This window comes from Syngnathus scovelli, chromosome 2, assembly GCF_024217435.2.
Source record: "Syngnathus scovelli strain Florida chromosome 2, RoL_Ssco_1.2, whole genome shotgun sequence".
NCBI classification, from domain to species: Eukaryota; Metazoa; Chordata; class Actinopteri; order Syngnathiformes; family Syngnathidae; genus Syngnathus; species Syngnathus scovelli.
In genome coordinates, this window is record NC_090848.1 from 8390987 (window position 1) to 8412452 (window position 21466).

The 21466-nt window shown below is 41.7% G+C and overlaps 3 protein-coding genes across 7 annotated transcripts in view; 1 reads left to right on the forward strand and 2 right to left on the reverse strand.

Annotated features, from left to right (window-relative positions):
• LOC125987835 (novel protein similar to vertebrate membrane associated guanylate kinase, WW and PDZ domain containing 1 (MAGI1)) overlaps positions 1-13919 on the reverse strand; it is a 37908-nt gene extending 23989 nt beyond the window's left edge. For 2 of the 5 annotated variants that reach the window (XM_049752364.2, XM_049752365.2), the window contains exons 1-3: positions 13109-13312; positions 3571-3860; positions 710-826 (exon numbers count right to left, since the gene is read on the reverse strand). In XM_049752364.2, the coding sequence (XP_049608321.1) occupies positions 710-826; positions 3571-3860; positions 13109-13191 (490 nt within the window). In that variant the 5' untranslated portion in view covers positions 13192-13312. The other 3 variants (XM_049752363.2, XM_049752361.2, XM_049752362.2) reach the window with 3 other exon arrangements.
• Positions 13920-14718: 799 nt separating this feature from the next.
• Positions 14719-18255, forward strand: gpkow (G patch domain and KOW motifs). Its single transcript, XM_049754072.1, has 11 exons — positions 14719-14944; positions 15050-15252; positions 15487-15620; positions 15843-15949; positions 16336-16549; positions 16626-16758; positions 17001-17169; positions 17249-17369; positions 17729-17798; positions 17883-17968; positions 18051-18255. The coding sequence occupies exons 1-11, from the start codon at positions 14754-14756 to the stop codon at positions 18180-18182; spliced, it is 1560 nt and encodes a 519-aa protein (XP_049610029.1). The 5' UTR covers positions 14719-14753; the 3' UTR covers positions 18183-18255.
• Positions 18126-21349, reverse strand: pqbp1 (polyglutamine binding protein 1). Its single transcript, XM_049754073.2, has 7 exons — positions 21224-21349; positions 20441-20508; positions 20239-20350; positions 19860-19960; positions 19593-19781; positions 18878-18935; positions 18126-18798 (listed from the first exon to the last, which is right to left on the reverse strand). Exons 2-7 carry the CDS (start codon positions 20505-20507, stop codon positions 18648-18650), a joined length of 678 nt encoding a protein of 225 aa, XP_049610030.1. The 5' UTR covers position 20508; positions 21224-21349; the 3' UTR covers positions 18126-18647.
• Positions 21350-21466: the final 117 nt, after the last annotated feature.

A 21466-nucleotide genomic window follows, 5' to 3' on the forward strand; every position in this document is an offset into this window, starting at 1 on the left:
ACGCAGCTTTACAGACAGTACACCAAAAGAAGGAAAGAGGAGTAGCCCAGAGCGGTGGCTGATGACTGGAATGGCGAGAGACAGCCTCTGAGAATAAACCCGGTGCAAAAAAAAAAATTCGACACGCAAATGTTCCAAAATGATGATGTTGTTCTTGGCCGCAATCTAATTTAATGGCACTTCTATTATTTTTGGTGTGATATGATTAATTGATCTGAACAAGCCATCAGGTACAAACATTGTAGGAGTCTTTTTTTTTTTTTCTGCTAATTCTAAATAAAATCCATGTACTGTATTTAGGAGCATTAGGACATTGAGTGACGGACAGATGGACAGATTGATTGGTCTCAAAAGTGGGTGACCAGACGTCTATCTTTGGACAGGGTACGTATATTGTTTGCTGGAACAAAGAGCAACAAATGTGAGAAGATGTGACCTTTACTCACTCAGCATGGAAGCAAAAGAGAAAGGCTAAAAGAGGAAAGCAAGACCATCTTTGTCAAGAGTTGAACTTACTGCAGACTCAATTCTCATTTTCCTGACATTTTTATTTTCATTTCACTTTTACATTTCAGCCGCATTTTTTTCCTCATCCATTCAGGCACTTTTTAAACAAACCAATTAGAAATAGGGCCTATATATAAAAGGTGCTGCGTAAAGAGCAAACTATACATTGAAGGCAAGATGAAGAGCATCATGGGTGACTTACAAGGTACAGCTCGGAGGTAAAGGTTCTCTCGGATGACCTGCTGAAGTGTGCTATCCACTGAGCCGGGTGTGAAGCACTTACTCAGGTACAACCTGAGATCCTTGCACAATGTGGCGCCTGAGGGAAGGGCAAAGAAAACAAGCATGGCGTCAAGGAAAAAAGAACACTCGCTTGATCTCATCAAATCTGACGACGGATGAGAAGCAAATTGTGCTGCAACGTTTAAAACGAAGCGCTGCTTAATTTAGCATTATAGGCAAATTCACACACAGCCATCTCTTTCTCGCTCGCTCTCTCGCTCTCTCTCTCTCGTACCTCGCATTGCACCTGAGAATCACATGCATTTTCGCAGCTCCCTCATGCATACCAAACAATCTCCTGAACTTAATTGCCGCGCACTTCACAACTGAGGCTTTCACCGGGGGAGGTAGTAGAGCCAATCACCTGGGCCTGGATTTCATCTCTCTGATCACTTAATATCATCTCAAACGCTTAACACGCTCTGTTGACAGGTCGCTTGGCGTTATTGATGGACTGAGCGCATCTCCGAGCCTGTCAGTCACACTGATAGACGACGCTTGCCCTGCGGGCTGCCGCTGCGCCTCGCCGTCTGCACCCCAGTGCTGCCAGACGGAATTCACTGGGCTATTAAAAGAAATGTCAGAGTGCTAGAGGTTTTGGAGTCATCTGTATGTATATATGTATATAGCCTATGATATGTATTTTGTCTGCCGCCATCTGCTACTTGATGATACTGATGAGGAAATATTTTATTAAAATATAAAAACAGTGAACTGAAATCTACTACACGATGAGTTATAATTTATTGCTTCAGAAAAAAAATCCACCTGTTTCTGAACCTAACCTTTTATTCATATTAAGTAGTATGTATGATGTTCTGGAGAGAAAATGAAGGTCGAGTCAGAATCAGCGTAAAAAAAAAAAAAAAAACATTAACTTTACCGGCACTTTAGATTATAAAGATGTCGATTTTTTTTCTACTTGTATTAATATGTATTTTGAAGTCATCTATTGTAGCCCTTATTTAAATATTGAATTATTTATTAAGAGTTGTGTATCATTAAAAAAAATGATGCTCATACAAGCTATAAAAATCTGCTAAGCACTCTATTCATTACTGCTGTAAATCAGTTATTATTACCCCAAAATAACCTTCAGGATAGTCCGCGCCTAATGAAGCTGAACATCATTAGTTATACATTCTAATGCCCCAGCTCCTGCTTTTCTCTTTTTTTTTTATTCCAGCGCACCCTTTTTTATATTTCCCCCTAATACGTTAGATTAACTCGAGCAAATAGTTGCGGGTGTTTTGCTATTAACTACGCTGCTTGCTTACTGCGAGCATATTTATCTGGTTTAATGGGGCCGGGAGAGGCAAGCGGAGGATGTTAAGTAGCATGCTTAAGCATTGTTCTGGTATTGATTTGGTTTTCATGCTGCTACCATAACAACCTTGCTGTTGTACACCACTCACAAAAAGATGAGGTGAAAATTCAGAAACTTAAAATTCATTTAGAACTATTTGAGTTGGGTTGACATAGTTGAGTTCAAATGTAAGTTGGTATATTGGTATTTCCAGACTTAAGTTTACTCGGTAACTAGAAGTAGGAGGAAAAGTCGTTCAACTACCTGGCACGTCGGTTCATCCATCACTGTCAACGCAACACGCAGTCACTCCGACAGCGGATGGATGGGCGGGCTTTCGAGATGATCACGGATGCGCCCGTGGCAGTGGGAGCTGGAGCAAAGGTCCTCGTTTACACCCCCATGTCCAAATCAGCTATCAATCAAGGCGGCAAGGCCACGGGGGAGATGCGCTCAGGTGACACTCGGCTGACATATTACTCCGCTCCGAAGTGACCGAGGCATCCGTTAGCCGTGCCCCGTGTTGTTATCATCAAGGTCCCACGCCACTGATGGACAACTATATGGCCGCGCTCCTGCCCACGAGGTATTCAGCCGTGACCTCGTATCGCCTTGACACAGCCGCACTAATTGACGAGTGCGGATCAGCATCGTAACGCGAGTGACGGTGAATTTGGCTTGGGGGTGCTGCGGGGGTGTAGAACAACATTATTATGGATGACGGATTGGACACTGGAGTGATGGGCTGTTTGGGTGCAGTCTGATGAAACAAGTGCAATGGAGCAAAACAGATAAGTCAATAAAAGCTACAGACATTTTGGCACGTCTGCTACATTTTTGGGGGTATTTGCTGATAATTTTGCTTGTGGACTGTGATTGGCTGGTGACATGTCGAGTGTGTAGTGTACATTGCCTCTTGTCCAAAGTCAGCTGAGATAGATTCTTGTTCATCCACAACATTAATGAGGATAGGTGGTCAGCAGTGAGCAAATCACTGTTACTGCCTGGGGTCAAGTCTGCGCTCTATGCCCGTTGGAAAGTGATTGTCAGAGGGAGGGCGGGTCTGCGCTGGGAATTGATTGACATCGGCGGGGTTGGATTTGCAGACGAGGGGAAATCTGTCAGGAAACTATAGCATTCTTATTGGATTCAGTGCTTATCAATGATTATTTGGAGGGGCCCTTAAGTTGGATGCTGGGGGCCACCACCACCTACCCAATCACTGTAAGTGTTATTTTATTTATTATTTTATTGATATGTAAAATAAGGCCAGCCAGCAGAACGTAGCATCTTTTTGACTGACACTTATTATACTAAATATACTAAAATTATCATTCGAGCATTTCACTCTATTTTCACTCTTCTCAAGTTAAATGACATGCAGGTATTTCTTTCCATGTGGTTTTTGCCACCCCAAAGTACTTGTGACGTCACCGTGAAAAGGTCAATAGTGCGTTAGCTTGGCCGAATCCTACCTGGTGACACGGTTTTGATGCGGACAGGATGGGGGCAGGAGTTGAGAACCCCGCGTACGTCTCCGAGCGTCATGCCCAGTACAGGCGTTCCTCCAATCTCCAGGATGATGTCGCCCACAGTGAGTCCATCCCCCGGAGAGGCCGTGACAAAAGGAAACTCTCCGTAATCAGCCCCTCCTCCGACGGCCACGCCGAGCTCCCCTGATGAGCCGATCAAGGGGACGAAGGTATCCTGCATCCTGGAACGCCAGTGCTGCTTCCTCACGGCTGTCTTAGACATGGCAAATGAGCTGCGAAAGAAAGAAAACACAATTTTGAGGTGTCATATGACTAAGAAATATGGAACATTTAAGTGAAAATTGCATCAAGGGGAGTGTGAATTCAGATGGAAGGTTTTATCAAACTTTATTAGATAATATATTCAATATGTTGTCTTGACGTTAACTCAAAGAGAAATTTTCATCAAATTTTGTTACCATTTTATTTATTACCGATCTTTAAATGCTTTTACTCATAAGCCCTCGATGTGGACTGGATTTGGGTGTTATTGATAAACAATGCAGCGTGTAGATAAATAAAAAAATCAAACAAACAGCTCTGAGGGCTTGCTTTGTTTCTCATTTCTTGACATTATGGAGTGTGGGAACTGCGTTTGTATGTTTGAACACAAACACACAGCAGCACAGCAAGTGGCTGTGTCACCACACCAAAACGTTCCCTCTTATTCGTCCCAGGTCCATGACGTGTTGTTATGTAAACATGTATGTGCTCACATGGGAAAAAGCTGACCGCACATTGATAGATTCTGTTGTTGCTGCAAAGCACGTTTTTCTTGTTTTTCCTCATGGAAAAGGTGAGAAAAAAAAAAGACTCAGAGCACAATGCCGTGCGGATATCTTTGAGGTGACTGTGATGTGACAGCTGCGATGTCCGTAGAGAGCACACGATATTCCTACGTCACCTTGACACCGGGAAAGGGTGACAATGTGTGACACCGTGTGGGCAATAAAGCACGGAGCTTACCAAAGACACATTTGGGAAGTGTTGGACTTCAACATGAAGCTGGAAGCAGGAGTGACAGCGGATAGGAAAATGAGCATCATGGATGATTTGAATTTAGCAACATTATTTTACATACATTAAATCTAAACACTTTGTTTATCCTCTCGCACAAAAAACTCGCCTGATGATTGTTTAGCCACTAGATTCACTCTATTTTCCATGATTTTCGTAGATCCTGCATGACACGCGGTGAAACTCAGAGGCCTGTCTACCTGACGTATTCCGCACATGAGCACTGGCAGGTAGATCAACAAAAGGGAGGGGTGCACCACTGTGGGAGTGGTCAAAGCCGACTTCAATGCTAGCCAATCAAAGACAGACAACTGATTTTTGACATGGTCAAAACAAGCACTGTGGGTTCCAAAACATCACCCTCATAAAATGTATTTCAAAAACCCTGCAGGACATTTGCATTCAAACAAACTTTGCTACACTTATCCATACAACACCACCTCTGCCTTAGCCAGGAGATTAGCCATTATGCATCACTTAATCAGTACATTCCAATCCTCTTAGGCGAATGTGAGACGACGATGACCCTCGCCTACGAGAAGGATAACAAGACTAACCTTTTAGAACCAGATAAGCCTGAGCGGCGGCACCCCAAAGCCTGAACGCGGCGCTATTAACCAGCAAAGGAAGGACGCTATACATCTTATCTTTTCTTCTTGACAGGCGGGAGTGACAGAGATCCTCATTTTCTCTTTTAGCTGTTTGCGATTGGAGGAAAGGATGAAAATGAGCGGTGTGAAAGACAGACGGATAGTCTCTCTGACAGGAGTAACATGAGAGGAGTGCAGAGGTCACATGGTGATGGGGAGGCGCCACTCAGCCTGGGCTTGGCGCAGGAAGCGACCTTGGCTAAGACAACATGAGTCCGAGCTTGGTAAATAGAGCTGCTTGCCCAAAAAGAGTTGATTTTCTGGACCTACTTGCACAAAACCAGCAATTTCACACCAAGTACCACCTAAAAACATCATAATACAAATCAACCTGACTATTTGGTGCAAATGAGGCAGGTTTTATTCCGAAAATGATTGTCATGATAAGCAACTGTACTATTCTGCACATCCACACTGCGAATGACTGTGGGGGAAAAAAAACAACTTTTGGTCACCATCTGCTCATATTCGGCCAAACGCTTCACAATTCAATGAACCGCGCCTCACAGTGCGGACGGACAATGACCCAAAGATGATTGTGAAAGCGACCGTAAAGTTTTTCAAGGCAAAGAAGCGGAATGGCCACGTCAATCACCTGGCCTGATTCCAATTGAGCATGCAATTCACTTGCTGAACCGACAAAACTGAAGGCCAAATGCCTCAAGCAACAACAACAACCAGGAACTGAAGACAGTTGCAAACATCAGAAATGAAATCCCGCGCCTGATGATGTCGTGGATGTGTTCCGCGTTTCTTTATTCGGATTTCATCCGCTCATTCTGTGGTTGATCTGAAGAGTTCTCCAAACATCCGTGCAGTCGTCTGCAATGATTGAAATGCTAAAAATAAAATCACTGATTGGAGCTGGGTATTATTCCAATCCTGTTGAGCATACTCTGCGGCGTGTGCTATGAGTCACATGAATGCTCACTGTTGTCTTGACCTCGTGCGTTTGATGGCGCTTTAATGAGTCGCAGCCTGTCAGGGCGCCCCAAAACTGGACGCCGCTGACACACACCCTGACATCGCTGCACACTCATCAGTCCATTCAAAAACATTGCACTGAAATGCCATCAGTAGGAGGACGCTGGCTAGACATGACAGGGGGGACAAAAAATAAAAATCATGGAATATGACGTAACTGTCCAGAAATATTTTTTTAGGTTTTGTTTTAATTTATTTAAATTAGAATGAACATCAAATATTTTCAGATTCTGTTCGTGCACTGCATTGCCATTTTCCAAGTGCTCGTATCTTGTCAGTGTGCATGTATTGCTCCGTGACCCCGACGAAATATTTTGCATTCATTATCAACATTAAGATAAACAAATTTATTGAAGAGTTTACCCAGCATCCTGACTACCCGAGCATGACCGAAATAAAAAATAGAAATTGCTTCAATCCGTCACAGAGATGAACGCAGACAACACAATGCACAGTCAATGTTGGCTTTCAAAAACAATGCGCCACTGACAATTTGTGACCTTGAGGTGAAAAAAGCGCTGACCAGTACAGATCTCCTTTCCCTGACTTCCTCTCCGACACAATTCTGCAAGGGGGAAGTCAGAGTCCCTGTGGCCTTCGACCCCTCCAAAACCTGCGCAGTGAAATTTCAGACAACTACACAATCAGTCCTTGGCAAAATGCACATCTTGTGAAATCTATTCTTAGAAATCCCCTTTCATTTTATTTGTCTACTCAGATTGGAAAAAAAGCTTGTGGCTTAAGGCGATAATAGCACACGGAAGAGACTAACAGCTGTGTCACTTGGCTGTTGAGAAAATACTTTGTTTTCTATTAGTACGCATCTGCCATCATGTATAGAACCAATACAGCACTGCTTTGAGGTACGAGTTGAATTTGTTCCATGATCACACTCGTAACTGAAAACAAATGAATCGCAAATTATCTGTCCCCATTGAAATTAATGGAAAGGCCATTAATCCATTCAAATCTACCCCACTATAAAGAAAAAAGATGTTTTTAATGAAGAAAAATAATACTCTGTAATATTGAATTTCATAAAAACAGTTACACCGTAAATAGAATGTAAAGATTTGTGAATTATGATTTCATTCTACAATTCATGAAGGCAAAGAAAGGCATATGACACACATCAATTAGGATAACTGAATAATTAAATAGCTCAGCGAAAAATCAAGAAGGCTTGAAAGTGACCCGATTGATTTACAATCAAACACAGATGTCTACTTTGCATTTCCTTGGTGGAGGACATATGATTTTTTTAGCTTTATGACCCTTTGACTAACATTGGATGCAAGACAAACACGCGCCAACTATCATTTGAAAATTTTGGCGAGCAGGACAGTGGCAATCAACTACATCATTCTGACGAGTCGTAATTACATTCTGAATGGTCGGAATATTCATTCCAGATATCTGGAATAGAATTGTAATTCATTGAAACAGCAAATAGATAAATGGTCTGTAATTCCGTTTTGTACATTTTCCATATCCAGCCAAGCTGTAAAAAGTGAGGACGGCTTGCCACAGCTTTAGACGTCAGAGATTGCTGTTCTTTAAAATGAACACGCCGCCGTCAACTTTCTGTTTCCGCTCTAAATGTGATCCACGATAACCAAATTAGCCGCTTCTATTAGCTCAGCCCGAAAGTGCAATGAATTTACGTAAGTCAACTTGATGTTTTATTTTATGTGTTCCCCTTTCAAGTTCAATTGGTTGTCTTTCCTAAATGTGAATCTGGGTGAATATTGATGGGCTGCCTGTGTGTTTTGTCAGCTCAAATGTGCCTAACAGCCCTAATTGTGTCTCTGGATGCAAGCACTCACAGCAAACGACCAAATGGAAGGACACAGGACTTTTTCATACGTCTGAATAAGCAGGACCAAAGTCAGCATGAGCAATGATTTCCTGCACATTCAGAGGTAAACAAAGAAAACACATTTCTATTGAAGCGCACGCTCATTTAAACAGCACACACAGCTGGATAATTGCAATATTCACCGAGTCATCACATAGCAACTGAACACGTGGAAGCAATAGCAAATATTTCCATATGTGAAACATCTAGTTGACGAAAGACAGCAAGCGGAAAATAATGCAAATTATTTTGTTCACTGCTCACATGACAAAAGAAAGATGAAAGCACAAATGTGATCATTTATCATGAAGGGAAAAATACTAGACACGTCAACCACAGCTAACATCTATTGGGAGACAAGCGTAAGAGGGAGCTAAAATGGATGATGTGCAAATAGCTGTTTGATTGCTATTTGCAGTCGGAAAGATGCGGGAATTTGGTCATTTGTTTGAAATATGTTTAGTGAGGTGGGGACGGAGACAGGACCTTAAAATGGCAGCCTTGAGATGAAGCCCTCTCCTACTTACTTATAACATTAATTTTCATTGTAAGTATGCCGATGATACACAATTATATATCCCGCTGAAACAATTGCAAATTTAACCCAGATAAAACTGAGATGTTGATCAATGTTTAAAACGTGACTTATTTATTTAGTCTTGAATTTTATTGACCAACTTCACTTTAGATGTGTTCTTGAACCGCTTTATCTGATCAAATGGACTTTCACATTATTTGAACTAATACTGTCTAGGTATCATATTATCTATGAAGGGGGATCCCCTCATCTGAAGTCCCTTCTCAAGGTTTCTTATTTTTCCCCAGTTGGGGTTTTGTGAGATTTTCCTTACCCTCCTGTCGGTTAAGATCAGGGGATGTCGTTAATATTGTCAACTGTGTGCATGTGAAGCACTTTGAGATTTTTTTCTTTTATGATTAAGGGCTATATAAATACATTTCACTTGATCTCTAATCTCTGATCTCACAATCTCTTGCATTGGCATGACAACTGCAATTCACCATCTCTCGTGATATATAGTATCGTAGGACCAACAGAAAAAAGGGAAAACTAAATCTCATCCTTTATCAATCATGATTTCAATATAAAGATGAATACTTGCTGTGTTTCCATAATCACATTGGGTTAACATTGCAAGTGAGGCCATGATTTTCCCCATCACGCACAACAAAAATAAAGCCTCTCTATTCCACTTTGACATGTAGTGAAAGATGCCGCTTCTAATCTTCCCGCAGCATCCTCCCGGGGGTGTTGCTGAGGTCATCCAAGTAAAGCATCTTAAATAAGCAGTGACCTAAAGATCATCGGAACAACAAGTAGTAGCGTATGCGCAGGAGCCACCTCACACCTCCGACATCTTTTCAGGCATGGGTACCCTGACCTCCTGACATTCCCACCAAACTACGCGAGTAACACGGGCTGAACTAAAGCTCTGTCCTGCTCGCCCACTTCCAAATCTAGGGCACGAGAGTGCCACGCACAAAATGGACAGCAGTGGCAGATTTAAAAATAAAAGATTAAACGCTTGTGGCTGGGAAAACATAGGCCTCACAGTGACATGGAAAAGTACGGGAATGTACATGACCTCGTACATGAAAAGGAAGAGAATACATGGAATGAAAAGTACTGGGGATCTTCTTTGCACGCCAGCAGCAAATCTCAAATCCACGCCGTTGAGTGACTACAAGAGTGTCCCATGAAAACACTGCAGATATCAAGCATTGGAAGGATTTTACTCATGATATTGATGCTCTAAAGTCCCTGAGAAGTAAAAATAAAGCTTGTAAATTTGACACGGCACAGAGAAGTGTTGTTAACAACTGCCAAATTTGAACTGGAAAAAAAAAAAAACTAAAATCATGAAAAACAAAACTGTCCATTGAATACCTGTGCAGCTTTTTGAGACTCCTTCGTGATGAAACGTTAGTGACACATACCTGTCAGGAGAACTGGGTCGGGGTACTGTTCTCTTAGGGGACACTTTATCATTTGGGATCAAGGTCAAGGAAAGCATGTGCATGTTGTGTGCTGTGTACGTGCACCGCTGTGATGAGAAATACCGCTGAGACAAGAGGTCCTCTCACTTAGTCTGCCGTGACACATTACGCCTCACACTGCGGCCGGAGATGAGCTCCCGGCAGGAAGCACGGATAAGTTGATCAAACTATCAACTGAGAATTGCGTATAGAAAAAATGGGTAATGCTGCACTTATTCATCCAGCTCACAACAAAAAAAAAAAAAATAAAGGATTTTTTTTTCTTTTTTTCCATACATTTGAAAACAGATATCAGTGTTGTCAAAATAGACTTGTATTTTTTTTAACAGATGATGACATCTCATATCTCAAAGAAAAAGATGAGGGCGGTAAAGTCATCTATTCTGGGGGTCACCTTATGAACGTGGAAAAAAACAGGGCGAGATGGACGAAAGTGAACACGAACGCATAGCCGTGACCTGATTGAAAGTGAACCGTTTGATGTTGTTGGCCCCAAGAATACGTGTCGTGGCAGACTAAAAACTACCAGCTTCTGGCATTAAAAAAAAATCTCTGCCTAAAAAACTCCTGTTATTTTTTTAGTTGTACCATCACATATTTTTAAATCAATCACAACATTAGCAAAGCACATTTTAATAGTGAGTCCAGAGATGATTTTTCCCCCTATATCAAAAATGCCTGTATTTTTATCTTCATCTATGAGGTCTGTCACAAATATTTTTTTAACACTAAGTACTATCACAAAATTCAATGTTAACACACTTTAGTCCTTGAGATAAAATATTAGTATTGGATGTCCTTTGGTGCAAAATATTGACAAAAACTGTTGGTGTCTACCAGGCCTTAGCCCTGCCCCCCAACTCTAACCCCCAAAACATTAGAAAATTCTTTGAATTCACTTACACAGTTTTGCCACATTTAATATGGGTAAAGTCACTATAATATGCAGTAAGCTTATAGACTCCAATCTTATAGTGAAATGAAATTAGCGATTCACAGGGAAGGTCACACGCAAGCAGGTCTTCTTTGGGCGTGTGTCTTCCAAGTGTATTCGTGCTGAATCAGTACAGCGTCGGCTGAAGGTGACCCATCCCTCGTCTCCTCCTGCAGCCTGTCTCACCACCTAATATTGATCCCACTTGTCCAACTCACATCCGAGTCAAGGATACACAGATTCATTGCTTTCGTGACATTTCAGATATGGCCCTGTGTAAATTGTAACCGCACACATCGCCATTGATCTCTCATTGACTCGCTCGTTCTATCCGAGTTTAACCACTTAACTCTGAGCCGTATTGAATCACGCTGAAAAAAAAACGAGCATGGGAATGTTGTCGTTGAGATTTCGTAAAATGTGGGGAGACTAAGAATAGAGCAGACTACAAGTGCAGAATCTAAATGCAGTGGCTGGGAGCAAAGGTTTGGACCACAGATGGGAGAATGTGCCTGCGTAGCCCTGCCCTGTCAAGGGTAAACTGCACACACACGCACGTGCACACAAACACACACACACTATTTTCGCCTCACCTTAAAACAGCAGCATGAATATGCATAAAGCCGAAGGACACATGAGGTACCTAATTAGGCAATCAGCAATTCCCCGATGCATTCCGATGACAGTGGATAGATGCCCCTCGCTTTCTCCTCCCCTCTTGTTAGTCATGCTCCCCGTCCAAATGCATTCCCACTCACGGGGTGATACAAACTTAGGACGATTATCGCCACATCATGTGAGGGCGAGAGCAGGCTTTACTGTGTTATTATGATAACAAATTCATCACAACATCCTTGACTGGAAAGAGCAAAAGAGCAATGTAAGAAGTCAGGGCCAGCCATACTCAACCGTCACTCCCCTGCATCATGCAGGGACACCCCTTCAACTAATAACACATACCTTGAGGCCTTTATGCGCATCCTCACTCAAACGAGGACAGAAAACATCCACCCATTACAAGTCTGATTTGATATGCGTCCACATTTCCAAGACAAATCATCTAACCCCGTTGAAAAGCGGGAAGGGGATGCCATTCATCCATTTCAGCTGGCCAACAACAACAAAATAGGAAGAAAATGTACTTTGTATTCATGAAAACATATAACACTGAAATAATTAACTAGAATGCAATAGTTTTTGCCACAGTTTTTTGTCAACATTGTGCTGCTCCTTCTGTGGAGCACACCTTAGTCACCTCGAGGTAGCTATATTACAGATACACAGTCCACATGTACTTCAGTAAGCTACTGTCTTTGAAGAGGACAAAAAAATATATACCTGTATTTGTGTCTGTACATTATCTGTCTACGTGTGTTGCTCCACCATTTGTATTTCACTAAAAGTGACACTGTGACATAACGCTATCTGTTAGCCTGTCTAAGGCATTTTGCATGGTTTGTTAGCATGAAGCTAAAGGGATTGAAGGTTGAAAAGCTTGTAAGTCTGATCACTCAAATCTCACCATTGTGTGGCCATGCTGGTGACTCCAGAAAACCTTCAAACTACACACAGGAAGGTCAGACATCTGCACAAAATGCAGAAGCTTACACAACTATCACGCAACGGACCATGTAAAATACAATTGTGCCTTGAGATACAAGTGACCGGACTCACAAGTCTTTTGAGATACGAGCAGTCATTTGAACAATTACAGGCTTTGACTTATGAGGAAAAACTTGAGTATGTTTGGAGGCAGTTACTTAATTCACTCATAATGGAGAATGTCGATTATCTCAGGGCACCACTTAACTAGAAGTAACACGGACTTTTTTCAAGATGTAAACTTTGGAGTGGAAAAAAAACACGCCTGACAAGCTCAGGTAGCTCACCTGCTGTGCCCAGACTTCACCTGTCCACGTGACTCGCAGCACATGTAAACCACTTGACATCATGCCCCACTCCACGCATGCACGCGACGGATGCAGGTGGAAATGCTGGATCACTCCCTGCATGTTTACTGACCTGCCGTGGCGCTGACACACACACATTCTCTTCAAGCAGTTGAGCCGCTCAAAGAGGATCCGTTTGAATGCGTCTATATACATTGCCGTTTCAGGGGTGAATATTTAATCCTGCACTTGGGAATTTATGTTTTGGTTTGGAGAAAGCATAAGCGTGCTGGCTGCAGTGATGAGTGCCGCCGCCGCCCCCGCGTCCCGGAGAAAGAAAACTCGAGAGGATGCGCGCGGCTGACGGGATATTTTGACAGAGAGGAGAGAGAGAAGAGAGAGAGAGAGAGAGAGAGAGAGAAAGAGAGAGTGGGTTGGGGGGGGGGGCACATTGACATGCTCACGCATGCACACACAAATCTGGCAAGCTGCTTTTAAACGCTATATGGATCATGCCTGGCATGCTCTTTTCACTTATGACGTCACAACGTAACACTTTAATTCCGAACAAGCTCTTACCTTCATGTTCCAAATAAATTCTATGGACCAGCTTCTCCTGGCACGATTGTCATCACTCCTTTCTCTCTTCTTCTTTTTTATTATATAATTTTAGAAATTAAATTGCCGCTATTGGTATTGACAAAACATTTAGCCCGAGGTGTCATTGAGGTGCAGGCGTGGTGCGCTCAAGACAACGAGCGAGCGACTATTGTTGCACAAAACGAGGTGGGAAAACCGCATGTCTCCGATCGTAGTTGTCGGAGATGTCCACAGAAAAAAAGAAAGAGATTCCACGCTGCTCCCAAAAGGCGAAATAGTGGCCAAGACGTCGACAAGAGGGCAAATACTAAGGTCATGAGGGAAGTTGAGGAGCGGAAGCTTGGGAGGGGAGAAAAGGAGTTTAAAGTACCGCCCCTTGTTTGTCTCAAGAGATCTACCTGCAACATCATCACTCCGAACAGAGGAGCAAAAGTTTTTTCTACACGTTTCTAGAATTCAGTTCTCATATTTTTTTACAAGTTATACACTAAAAAAAGGAGGGGCAGGAACAGTCCTTTGAATTTATTAAATTTGAACACTTGATGGTGCTGATTAAAAGATGGTTAACTCAGGTAATTGTAAAAAATAAATAAATAAGACATAGACATAGGCCTATTCAAATTAAGCGGGTGGAAGTAATTTGCTTATCCAGCCCCGTCCCAACTTCAACCAGGGTTTCAATGTCTGACACACACTCTACATTAGTTTTATCTGTGGTGCTAATATGAGGAGGAGAAAAATAGAATCACAAAAAAACTGAATTCTGACCAGTGACAATAACAGTAAATAATAAACAATAATCTGGAGTTTGAAAAATGATCTGTGTACAGAAATGATTTGAATACAGCAGTACGTGCTCTATAAATAAACTTGTGTCGAGTTGGTAAAATTAAATCAATCTGTGAACTAGTGTAAAACGTTTTGACAACCACTGATTTGGAGTAATTCAATGAACCAATCAAGAAATTACCAGTAAAATGTTTTTCCAAGCCATTTTATATCATGCCATATATATGTTGAAATGTTTGTGTTGTTAAGGCGCTTTGTTACAATTACTGATACGTACATTCATTGTACGATGCGACGGGTGACGGGCTGTCCTCATGTTTGCGCTCGCAAAAAAGAAAAAAAACGACAACTCCCATAATCCTATTCTCGAGTGACGTCATCAAATCACAATGGCGTCGCACGGGAATGATTCCTCTTCGTCTTTTTTCTCTTCTTCGGAGGACCAAAGCGAGAAAAAAACATCAGTTTCGTTCGGTTTCGCTAAAACGTTCAGCAAATTCAAACCTCCGAGCGGTGACGTTGTAACAAGGAACGATGACATCGATTATTTGACCGGAATCACAAGGAATCAATTGCAGAGGTAGGCTAATGCTAAGGGTGTTTTGTTTGAAACGCTATTTCGAAACTTGACCAGATGTAAATTCGAGCGTGAGAGTTTGCTAACGTTGGTGTGTAATGTTTTTAGTACGAAGCCATCAGAAAGTCCAACGGAACGTATCATCCCACTGATCCTGAAGAACCGCTGGCGAGCCCCCGACCAAGAGGGCCAGAATCTTGAACGTGGAGATAAAATCTGCGAATCAACTCAACTTAACGGCGATGGAAGTGGAGGCAAAACTCACGAGAATGACTCCGTGGAGGCTCAGGCTGTCAAAGAGCTTATTGAAGGTGTGTTCAGCACTTGGCACTTGTCCTCACACCTTGAACGTAACAGAAGTGGGCAGAGTAGACAACATTCTTAATTTTTTCACCCAAGTATATTTTGATAGAGTAACTATTCGAGAGAAACTATAGTTTTCCAAACATAGGGTGTACAATTTGTCAGACAAATGAATACTCAAGTCAAGCCACCACTGCTTTTATTCATAGTAGCGGCTGACTTGATCTGTTCTCTCATGATAGATTCAAGGCGGAAGCTGGAAGAGATGCAGGCAAAGCCTAATCTCAACCTCACCATCCCCCTGCTGGCGCAAAACAAGGTGCCTGACGGCTTTGAGGATGGAGACCATTTAAATGTGGAGCTGCGGCCAGATCCTGTGAGTAGCTAAACTATTTAACTGTTCTGTTGGAAATATGCAGAGTAGTCTTACACCATCACAAGCTACGACCACAGTAATAAATCACACGTCAGATGAAAACCTCTGAAGCAGTGTCAACCAAAATGAACAACATCTTTTGTGAATGCCTAATATCAATATTTTGCAAATGGTCGTAATGTGGCTGGTCGTTTGTATGACTCAAATGTATGTGTGCTACAGTCAACAGAAGAAGATTATGAAAGAGTTCCTGTTGAAGGCTATGGAATGGCTATTCTGAAGGGGATGGGCTGGAAGAAAGGGGAAGGCATTGGCCGCACCTTTAAGCAGTAAGTCGTGTTCATCGCAATTTCAATTATTGGGGATTTCTATATTGCATAGATGATGACGTTCACAGAGCCTAAATTTTAAATGTTACGTTAACAAAACCACTAAGTGAATCTTATTGATACTTTGGTCTGTACTAAATAAAAAACAAGGCCAATTTAGTATTTGGGCTTTGTTATCCTTCCTAGGTTTAATGCAGTGATTCTCATTTTTTTTTAAATGGTACTGCGAGTGTTACATTAGCCCCGCCTATTTGTCCATGAAAGATTGAATATTCAAAGTCTGCATTTGTCAGATTGGCATAGATTGTACAATTGAGTCATAGCCTAGCGGGATTCCTCCGTTTGAAGTTCTATCCAAGAGTAATGAGCGATTTTTCCTGTGACAGAGATGTGAAGCCCTACGAATACAAGCCCCGTGTAATCGGCTTGGGTCTCGGGGCGGATCGCTCGGCCATCAAGGATCTGGAGCCCGGCAAACGTCGGCGCCCGCCCAAGCCCGGCGAGGAGCGCGACAAGGAGGAAGAGGAGGAGCAGCTGGTCTTGGGTCGCGGTGGATGTGTTCTGCTGGAGTCAGGGGCACATAAGGAGCGCTACGGAAAGGTCAAATTTATTTAATTTTTTTTCCATGAGAAGATGCACACCGAGCTGCTTTGTGACCCCCTTCTGTCCTGTGCAGATTGAAGCTCTGGACACGGACAATGCTCGCGTTTTGGTGAGGTTGGCGATTGGTGGCGACGTGGTGTCAGTCCACCAGTACGCTGTCAAACTGGTCAAGCAGAAGGAATACGACAGATATGGCAAAGACCTCAGTAAGTGCGGGCAGAATTAGCTCAATAATATTTGGAACCAGGACTGGAGTCACAGTCAGAAATTCTGTTTTCCTAATGTACTGTACTTGTGATGTTTTGCATTACAACAAAGGAAAAAATGTATTTATTGACATAAATTATGGTAAATATATTTTTCCCAGCAACCTTACATTTAGATTAATCCTGGTTTACTCCCTTTGAAATGTTCGCAAGTGTACTAGCAGAGTCCCTGTCCCCATCAGGTCGTCTCAGCAAAGCACATAAAACCAAGGTAAAAGAGGAGCGAGAGCGTGACGAGCGACAGCAACGGGAAGACAAAGAGAGGCGGCAAACAGACGGGGTCAAACACGCATCTTCCGAAAAAGGAAAAGATGATCGGAAAAGGAAACACAGAGAATCCAGTCATGACAGGTGCGTCCATCGAAAGCATCTATGCCACACTTTTTTGTCATGTCATGGTAATAAGGAAGAATATTTGTCGTTTCTCCAGCGATAAGCCTCCGGAAAAGGAGGCCAGGCAAGCAAAGGTGCCGCCGTCCTGGCTCCAGAGAGACTTGAAAGTTCGTTTTGTGGACAAAGATTTCAAGGGGGGAAAGTACTACAACTCAAAGGTATTCATTCAGCCCATCAGCTTGAGCAGTGTCCGTTTTACATATTTTGTGTGGAGAGACTTTGATGGTCACTTTAATAAATTTTCTTTTTTATCAGAAAAGTCCTAGGTATGGTATGGAAAAATAATACACAGTAGACACCACACAGGAGCAACGGTTACAAATTGACCAATGTCTATTTATCAGTGGTAATCTAAAATTGGCCTGATTAATTGGCATGTCAATTCAATTATTTTAGCCGCCCAAAAACAAAAAGAAAACATTTATTTGTTTTCGGATTGTAGATTTTGTCCCTCAGAAGTGTCATACTTTTCCAAATCAAAACACATTTCTAACATCATTGCATCGTCTTCTTTCAGATGCGCGTGGAGGATGTGTTGACGCCGTCGACCTGCATTTGTCGTACTGAAGAAGGAAGACTGATAGACGGTAACAATTCATAGACCTATTTTCTTTGAGTGTTTTTTTTTTATTTAATAGAATGAATCATGTATATTTTTTGTCCTTTGACAGATGTGACGCAGGATATGCTAGAAACTATTGTGCCCAAAAGTGAATATGACGCCATTATGGTTGTACTGGGTGAGCATCGGGGACAGGTGAGTCCAAAGTCATCTGGATTTTTTCTGAGAATCCTGTTTGAAGTCATGTCGCTGACCCCCCACATCTAACCGTGTGCAGGTGGGCCGTATTCTGCAACGGGACAAGAACAAATGCAGAGCAACGGTCCAGCTCGACAGATATGAAAAGAAACTCTTCACTTTGGACTATGATTTTATTTGTCACTATGTGGGAGCGACAGACCACTATTGAATTATTGTCTTATTGTAAGAACAAAATATCATTTTGTAATGTTTGTAATAAAATTGTGAATTTGTACACGTTATTACAAGAGTACTAGTTCCACTAAATGAAGATGAGATTAGAGCATTTGGCCTTTACGTTGTTTGACTAACAAAGTTGACTTTTTATCGGAAAGCAAAACGTGGCCTCAGATGGCTACAGTGACAACATAGGTCATAAAATAACATTTAGACATGTCCTTCTTACTTTAAGAACTTCCATATAGAAATAAACCAAACTGTCACCCTAGGAATAAAAACCTTTATCAACTGAAGCGGCAATGGTGACAGATGAAGTAAGATAATAAGATGTTTGAATAAAATAAGGAACAAAGTAGCATTCTAAGATCAGACTGCTTAGCAAACGTTTGTTGCTTACAAAATGACTTTTATACAACTCTTCCAATACCAAAACAAAACACATCGAGAGTTGGCGTTACTCGTTGACAAATTGGTTTGCTGCATTGGCGCGGAGTACGGCTCCTGGACTCGGGTACGGTCGCTGCTGGAACAGAGGCCCGGCGGCCGTGGTGTCGGCTCCTGTTTTTGCTTCGTTACGTTTGGGAAGACCACTAGACCACGAGCCCCTGCAAAAACATTTTTGCTCAAATGTGGTTACTTCCACTTAGGAACAAACAAGCAGGGTCGGGAAGTCATGTGACGTACTTGGGAGCATCAGAATATGCACTTGGGTCCATGGGGTCCATTTCATCCTCTTTTCTAGCTGAGGGAAAAAAATTGCAGCAATATTTGTTATAAAGAGTTTGTCTACGACAATGTTTTCCAACTTCAATTAAACCAAGGCTCAAACTATTTTACATTGGAAAAATCTCATACATGATTTGGAGTGGAGTAAATTCACCTCCTTTGTGGGTTCCAGGTTGGGGTTCCGTATTTGTGATCCCGCTATTTCGCAGATTTATTTTGGTGCAGTTTATGTAACATTTAAGAAGCATGAAAGACGGGCTATTTCAACAATCATTGGTGTACAATTTATATAACTATTTTTATTTTGCCTCGTGTTTATTTTACATTTAATTCCACTGTAGGCCACAAGATAGTCGCACACTTTGACACAGTAAATTTGAATGAAAAGTGAAGAGTTAATATTTCAACTCACTGAGGTATTTTCTTAACATTATTAATATCCTCTTTAATCCTACTTTTTACGCCTACCAAAAGCAATGGCTTGGGTATGATTATGTAAATGGAGTTCGGGGGAAGTTTGTTTTTAAATGAATGCAAAGCTAATATCAAAGAGGTCCTATGTTAAAATTTAACCTTACCTAATAAGATAATTGGATTTTAGTGCTTATACTATGACAGACCACAGTATTCTGTGTGCGTCTTGGAAAAACAGTCAAAATGGATTTCAGTTTACCAATTTTGCCCTTTCTATAGGGTGCCACGTCGTCCCGCCTCTGCTTCCTTCTGTCTCGTTCGCGGCGCTCATCCCTTTCACGGTCGCGGTCTCTGTCCCGCTCTCTGTCTCGATAGCGCTCGCGATCTCGGTCCCGCTCTCTGTCCGTCTTGTCAGACTGACGCTCACCTCGGTCGTCCCCCGCCTCCGCTGAACAGTCCAAGGCAAAGTTAGGACAAACATCAACAACATAGTGAACTTGTTTTTTCCTCTTTTGTTTTGCTCAACCTTTTTGTTTCTTTGCAGCTCTTGTTATTTGAGCAGACGGGTCGTTGGGCGACAGCCAGGCCACCAAGTCCGTCTCCACATTCCAGTAGTAAGGAAGGCCACTACATTAATAAAAGAAAAAAAAGATAGCTTGCTGATCATTTCACTGGTCACTTCTGGAATGCTGCAATGTCTGAAAAACTGAATTCTAATTCCTTTTTTTTGTCCATCAATTTAAAAGTGGTAAATTTAGCAAATGATTCAAGTTTGCATCTGTTTGGATTACATCTTTTTGTATCCTATGAATAGTTTTGAGAAAAGCATGAACAGATGTCATCAGCAAAAAGCATGATCAATTGTCAACAACTGTGGCATACTGCAGAAAATAAGCAATACGTACCAAGTAGGGTCAAACACTTTATACCAGTTTGGCGGCAGATTTTCTATCCTGGTGGCTTCATAATCGACATTGTTGTCGTCGTAATCTTCAGCAATAATCTCCTCATCTGCCCCTGGAGGGATAAAATAGCACATGGCACTGGAATCAAATCAACTGACATGGGGCTGGGTATTTTGATCCTATGTTTTTGTTTTGCGCCAACCTTGCTCTGAGGGTTTGACAATTCCTCGCTTGGCCAGACGTGCCAGCAGTGCTGCAGGAAGGGGCATCCTGCAAGATAATAGACAAAGCTCTCTTACGACCTCTCACTTTTAGTTTCACTCATTTGATTGATTCCTTTAAAGCGATTAGGGTGAAATAATATCATCTCAAAACACTGTTGCGGCAATTTGCATTTGCCTGTTGCATATTTATTCGGCTTCTGAGAAACCCAAAACAAATATGTACAAGATGAGTACTTGTAAAACATTTCATTAGCTATTTATTATAGAAGACTGAATAAAGTCAGTGATATTATATTTAGAGACGTACATTCCTATACTTGTCTCGTATGCGTAAGTGTTTACATGTTGTATAGGCATTTTTTCCAGGCATGAATGTGGATTTTATGCATATAGTCGTCTGTAAATAATTCAGATTTCAATTCTTGATTGATTATTGATCTTGGGTAATGATTATCCAAGTTTAATTTGAACTTTCTCAACAAAGGGTGTTTCGGCAAGGGATATGGTGTGTTGTTTGTTTTAAGTGCATTTTGGGGAAAAACAATTCTAGTAATCGATCTTAATTTGACAAACGAAGGTTAACGCTCGAATACATGCTACGAGTATATGGCAAAGCAACATGGTGGTAAACAAATGCAATGGATTTATAGAGGGAGAAAAACAAAAGCTCTCTTAAAAGTCGCAATCTAAAAGATGCAATTAACGATACTTAAAAGCCAAAGTAGAAAATAATAGGCACACTAAAACAAATCTTTTTCTACCTGCTTCGAGACAAACGCCAGCCGAAACGACGAAACCTTTTCCTGCGGCGCACGTTAATGACGTAGTCGTATTAACGTATGAGTTTGGAGGTTCTAGAAAAATACAATCTATAACATGAGTGATTTGTAATAATTGTCTATCAAGAAACAAGTTAAAAAAATGACGAAAAAAAAAATAACGCAACAGAAGTGATTATATAAAAAATATGGCATTGTAATTATTTTACAATAATGTTTCCCCCG

Bases quoted from the DNA above. Each gene is read 5' to 3' on its own strand.
- gpkow (XM_049754072.1), top strand. From the start codon at position 14,754: ATGGCGTCGCACGGGAATGATTCCTCTTCGTCTTTTTTCTCTTCTTCG. The intron at 15,253-15,486 runs GTGTGTTCAGCA...CTCTCATGATAG, and splicing joins TGTCAAAGAGCTTATTGAAG to ATTCAAGGCGGAAGCTGGAA. The intron at 17,969-18,050 runs GTGAGTCCAAAG...AACCGTGTGCAG, and splicing joins TGGGTGAGCATCGGGGACAG to GTGGGCCGTATTCTGCAACG.
- pqbp1 (XM_049754073.2), bottom strand. From the start codon at position 20,507: ATGCCCCTTCCTGCAGCACTGCTGGCACGTCTGGCCAAGCGAGGAATT. The intron at 19,961-20,238 runs GTACGTATTGCT...TTATTAATGTAG, and splicing joins AAAGTGTTTGACCCTACTTG to TGGCCTTCCTTACTACTGGA. The intron at 18,799-18,877 runs GTACGTCACATG...ATGTTTTTGCAG, and splicing joins GCATATTCTGATGCTCCCAA to GGGCTCGTGGTCTAGTGGTC.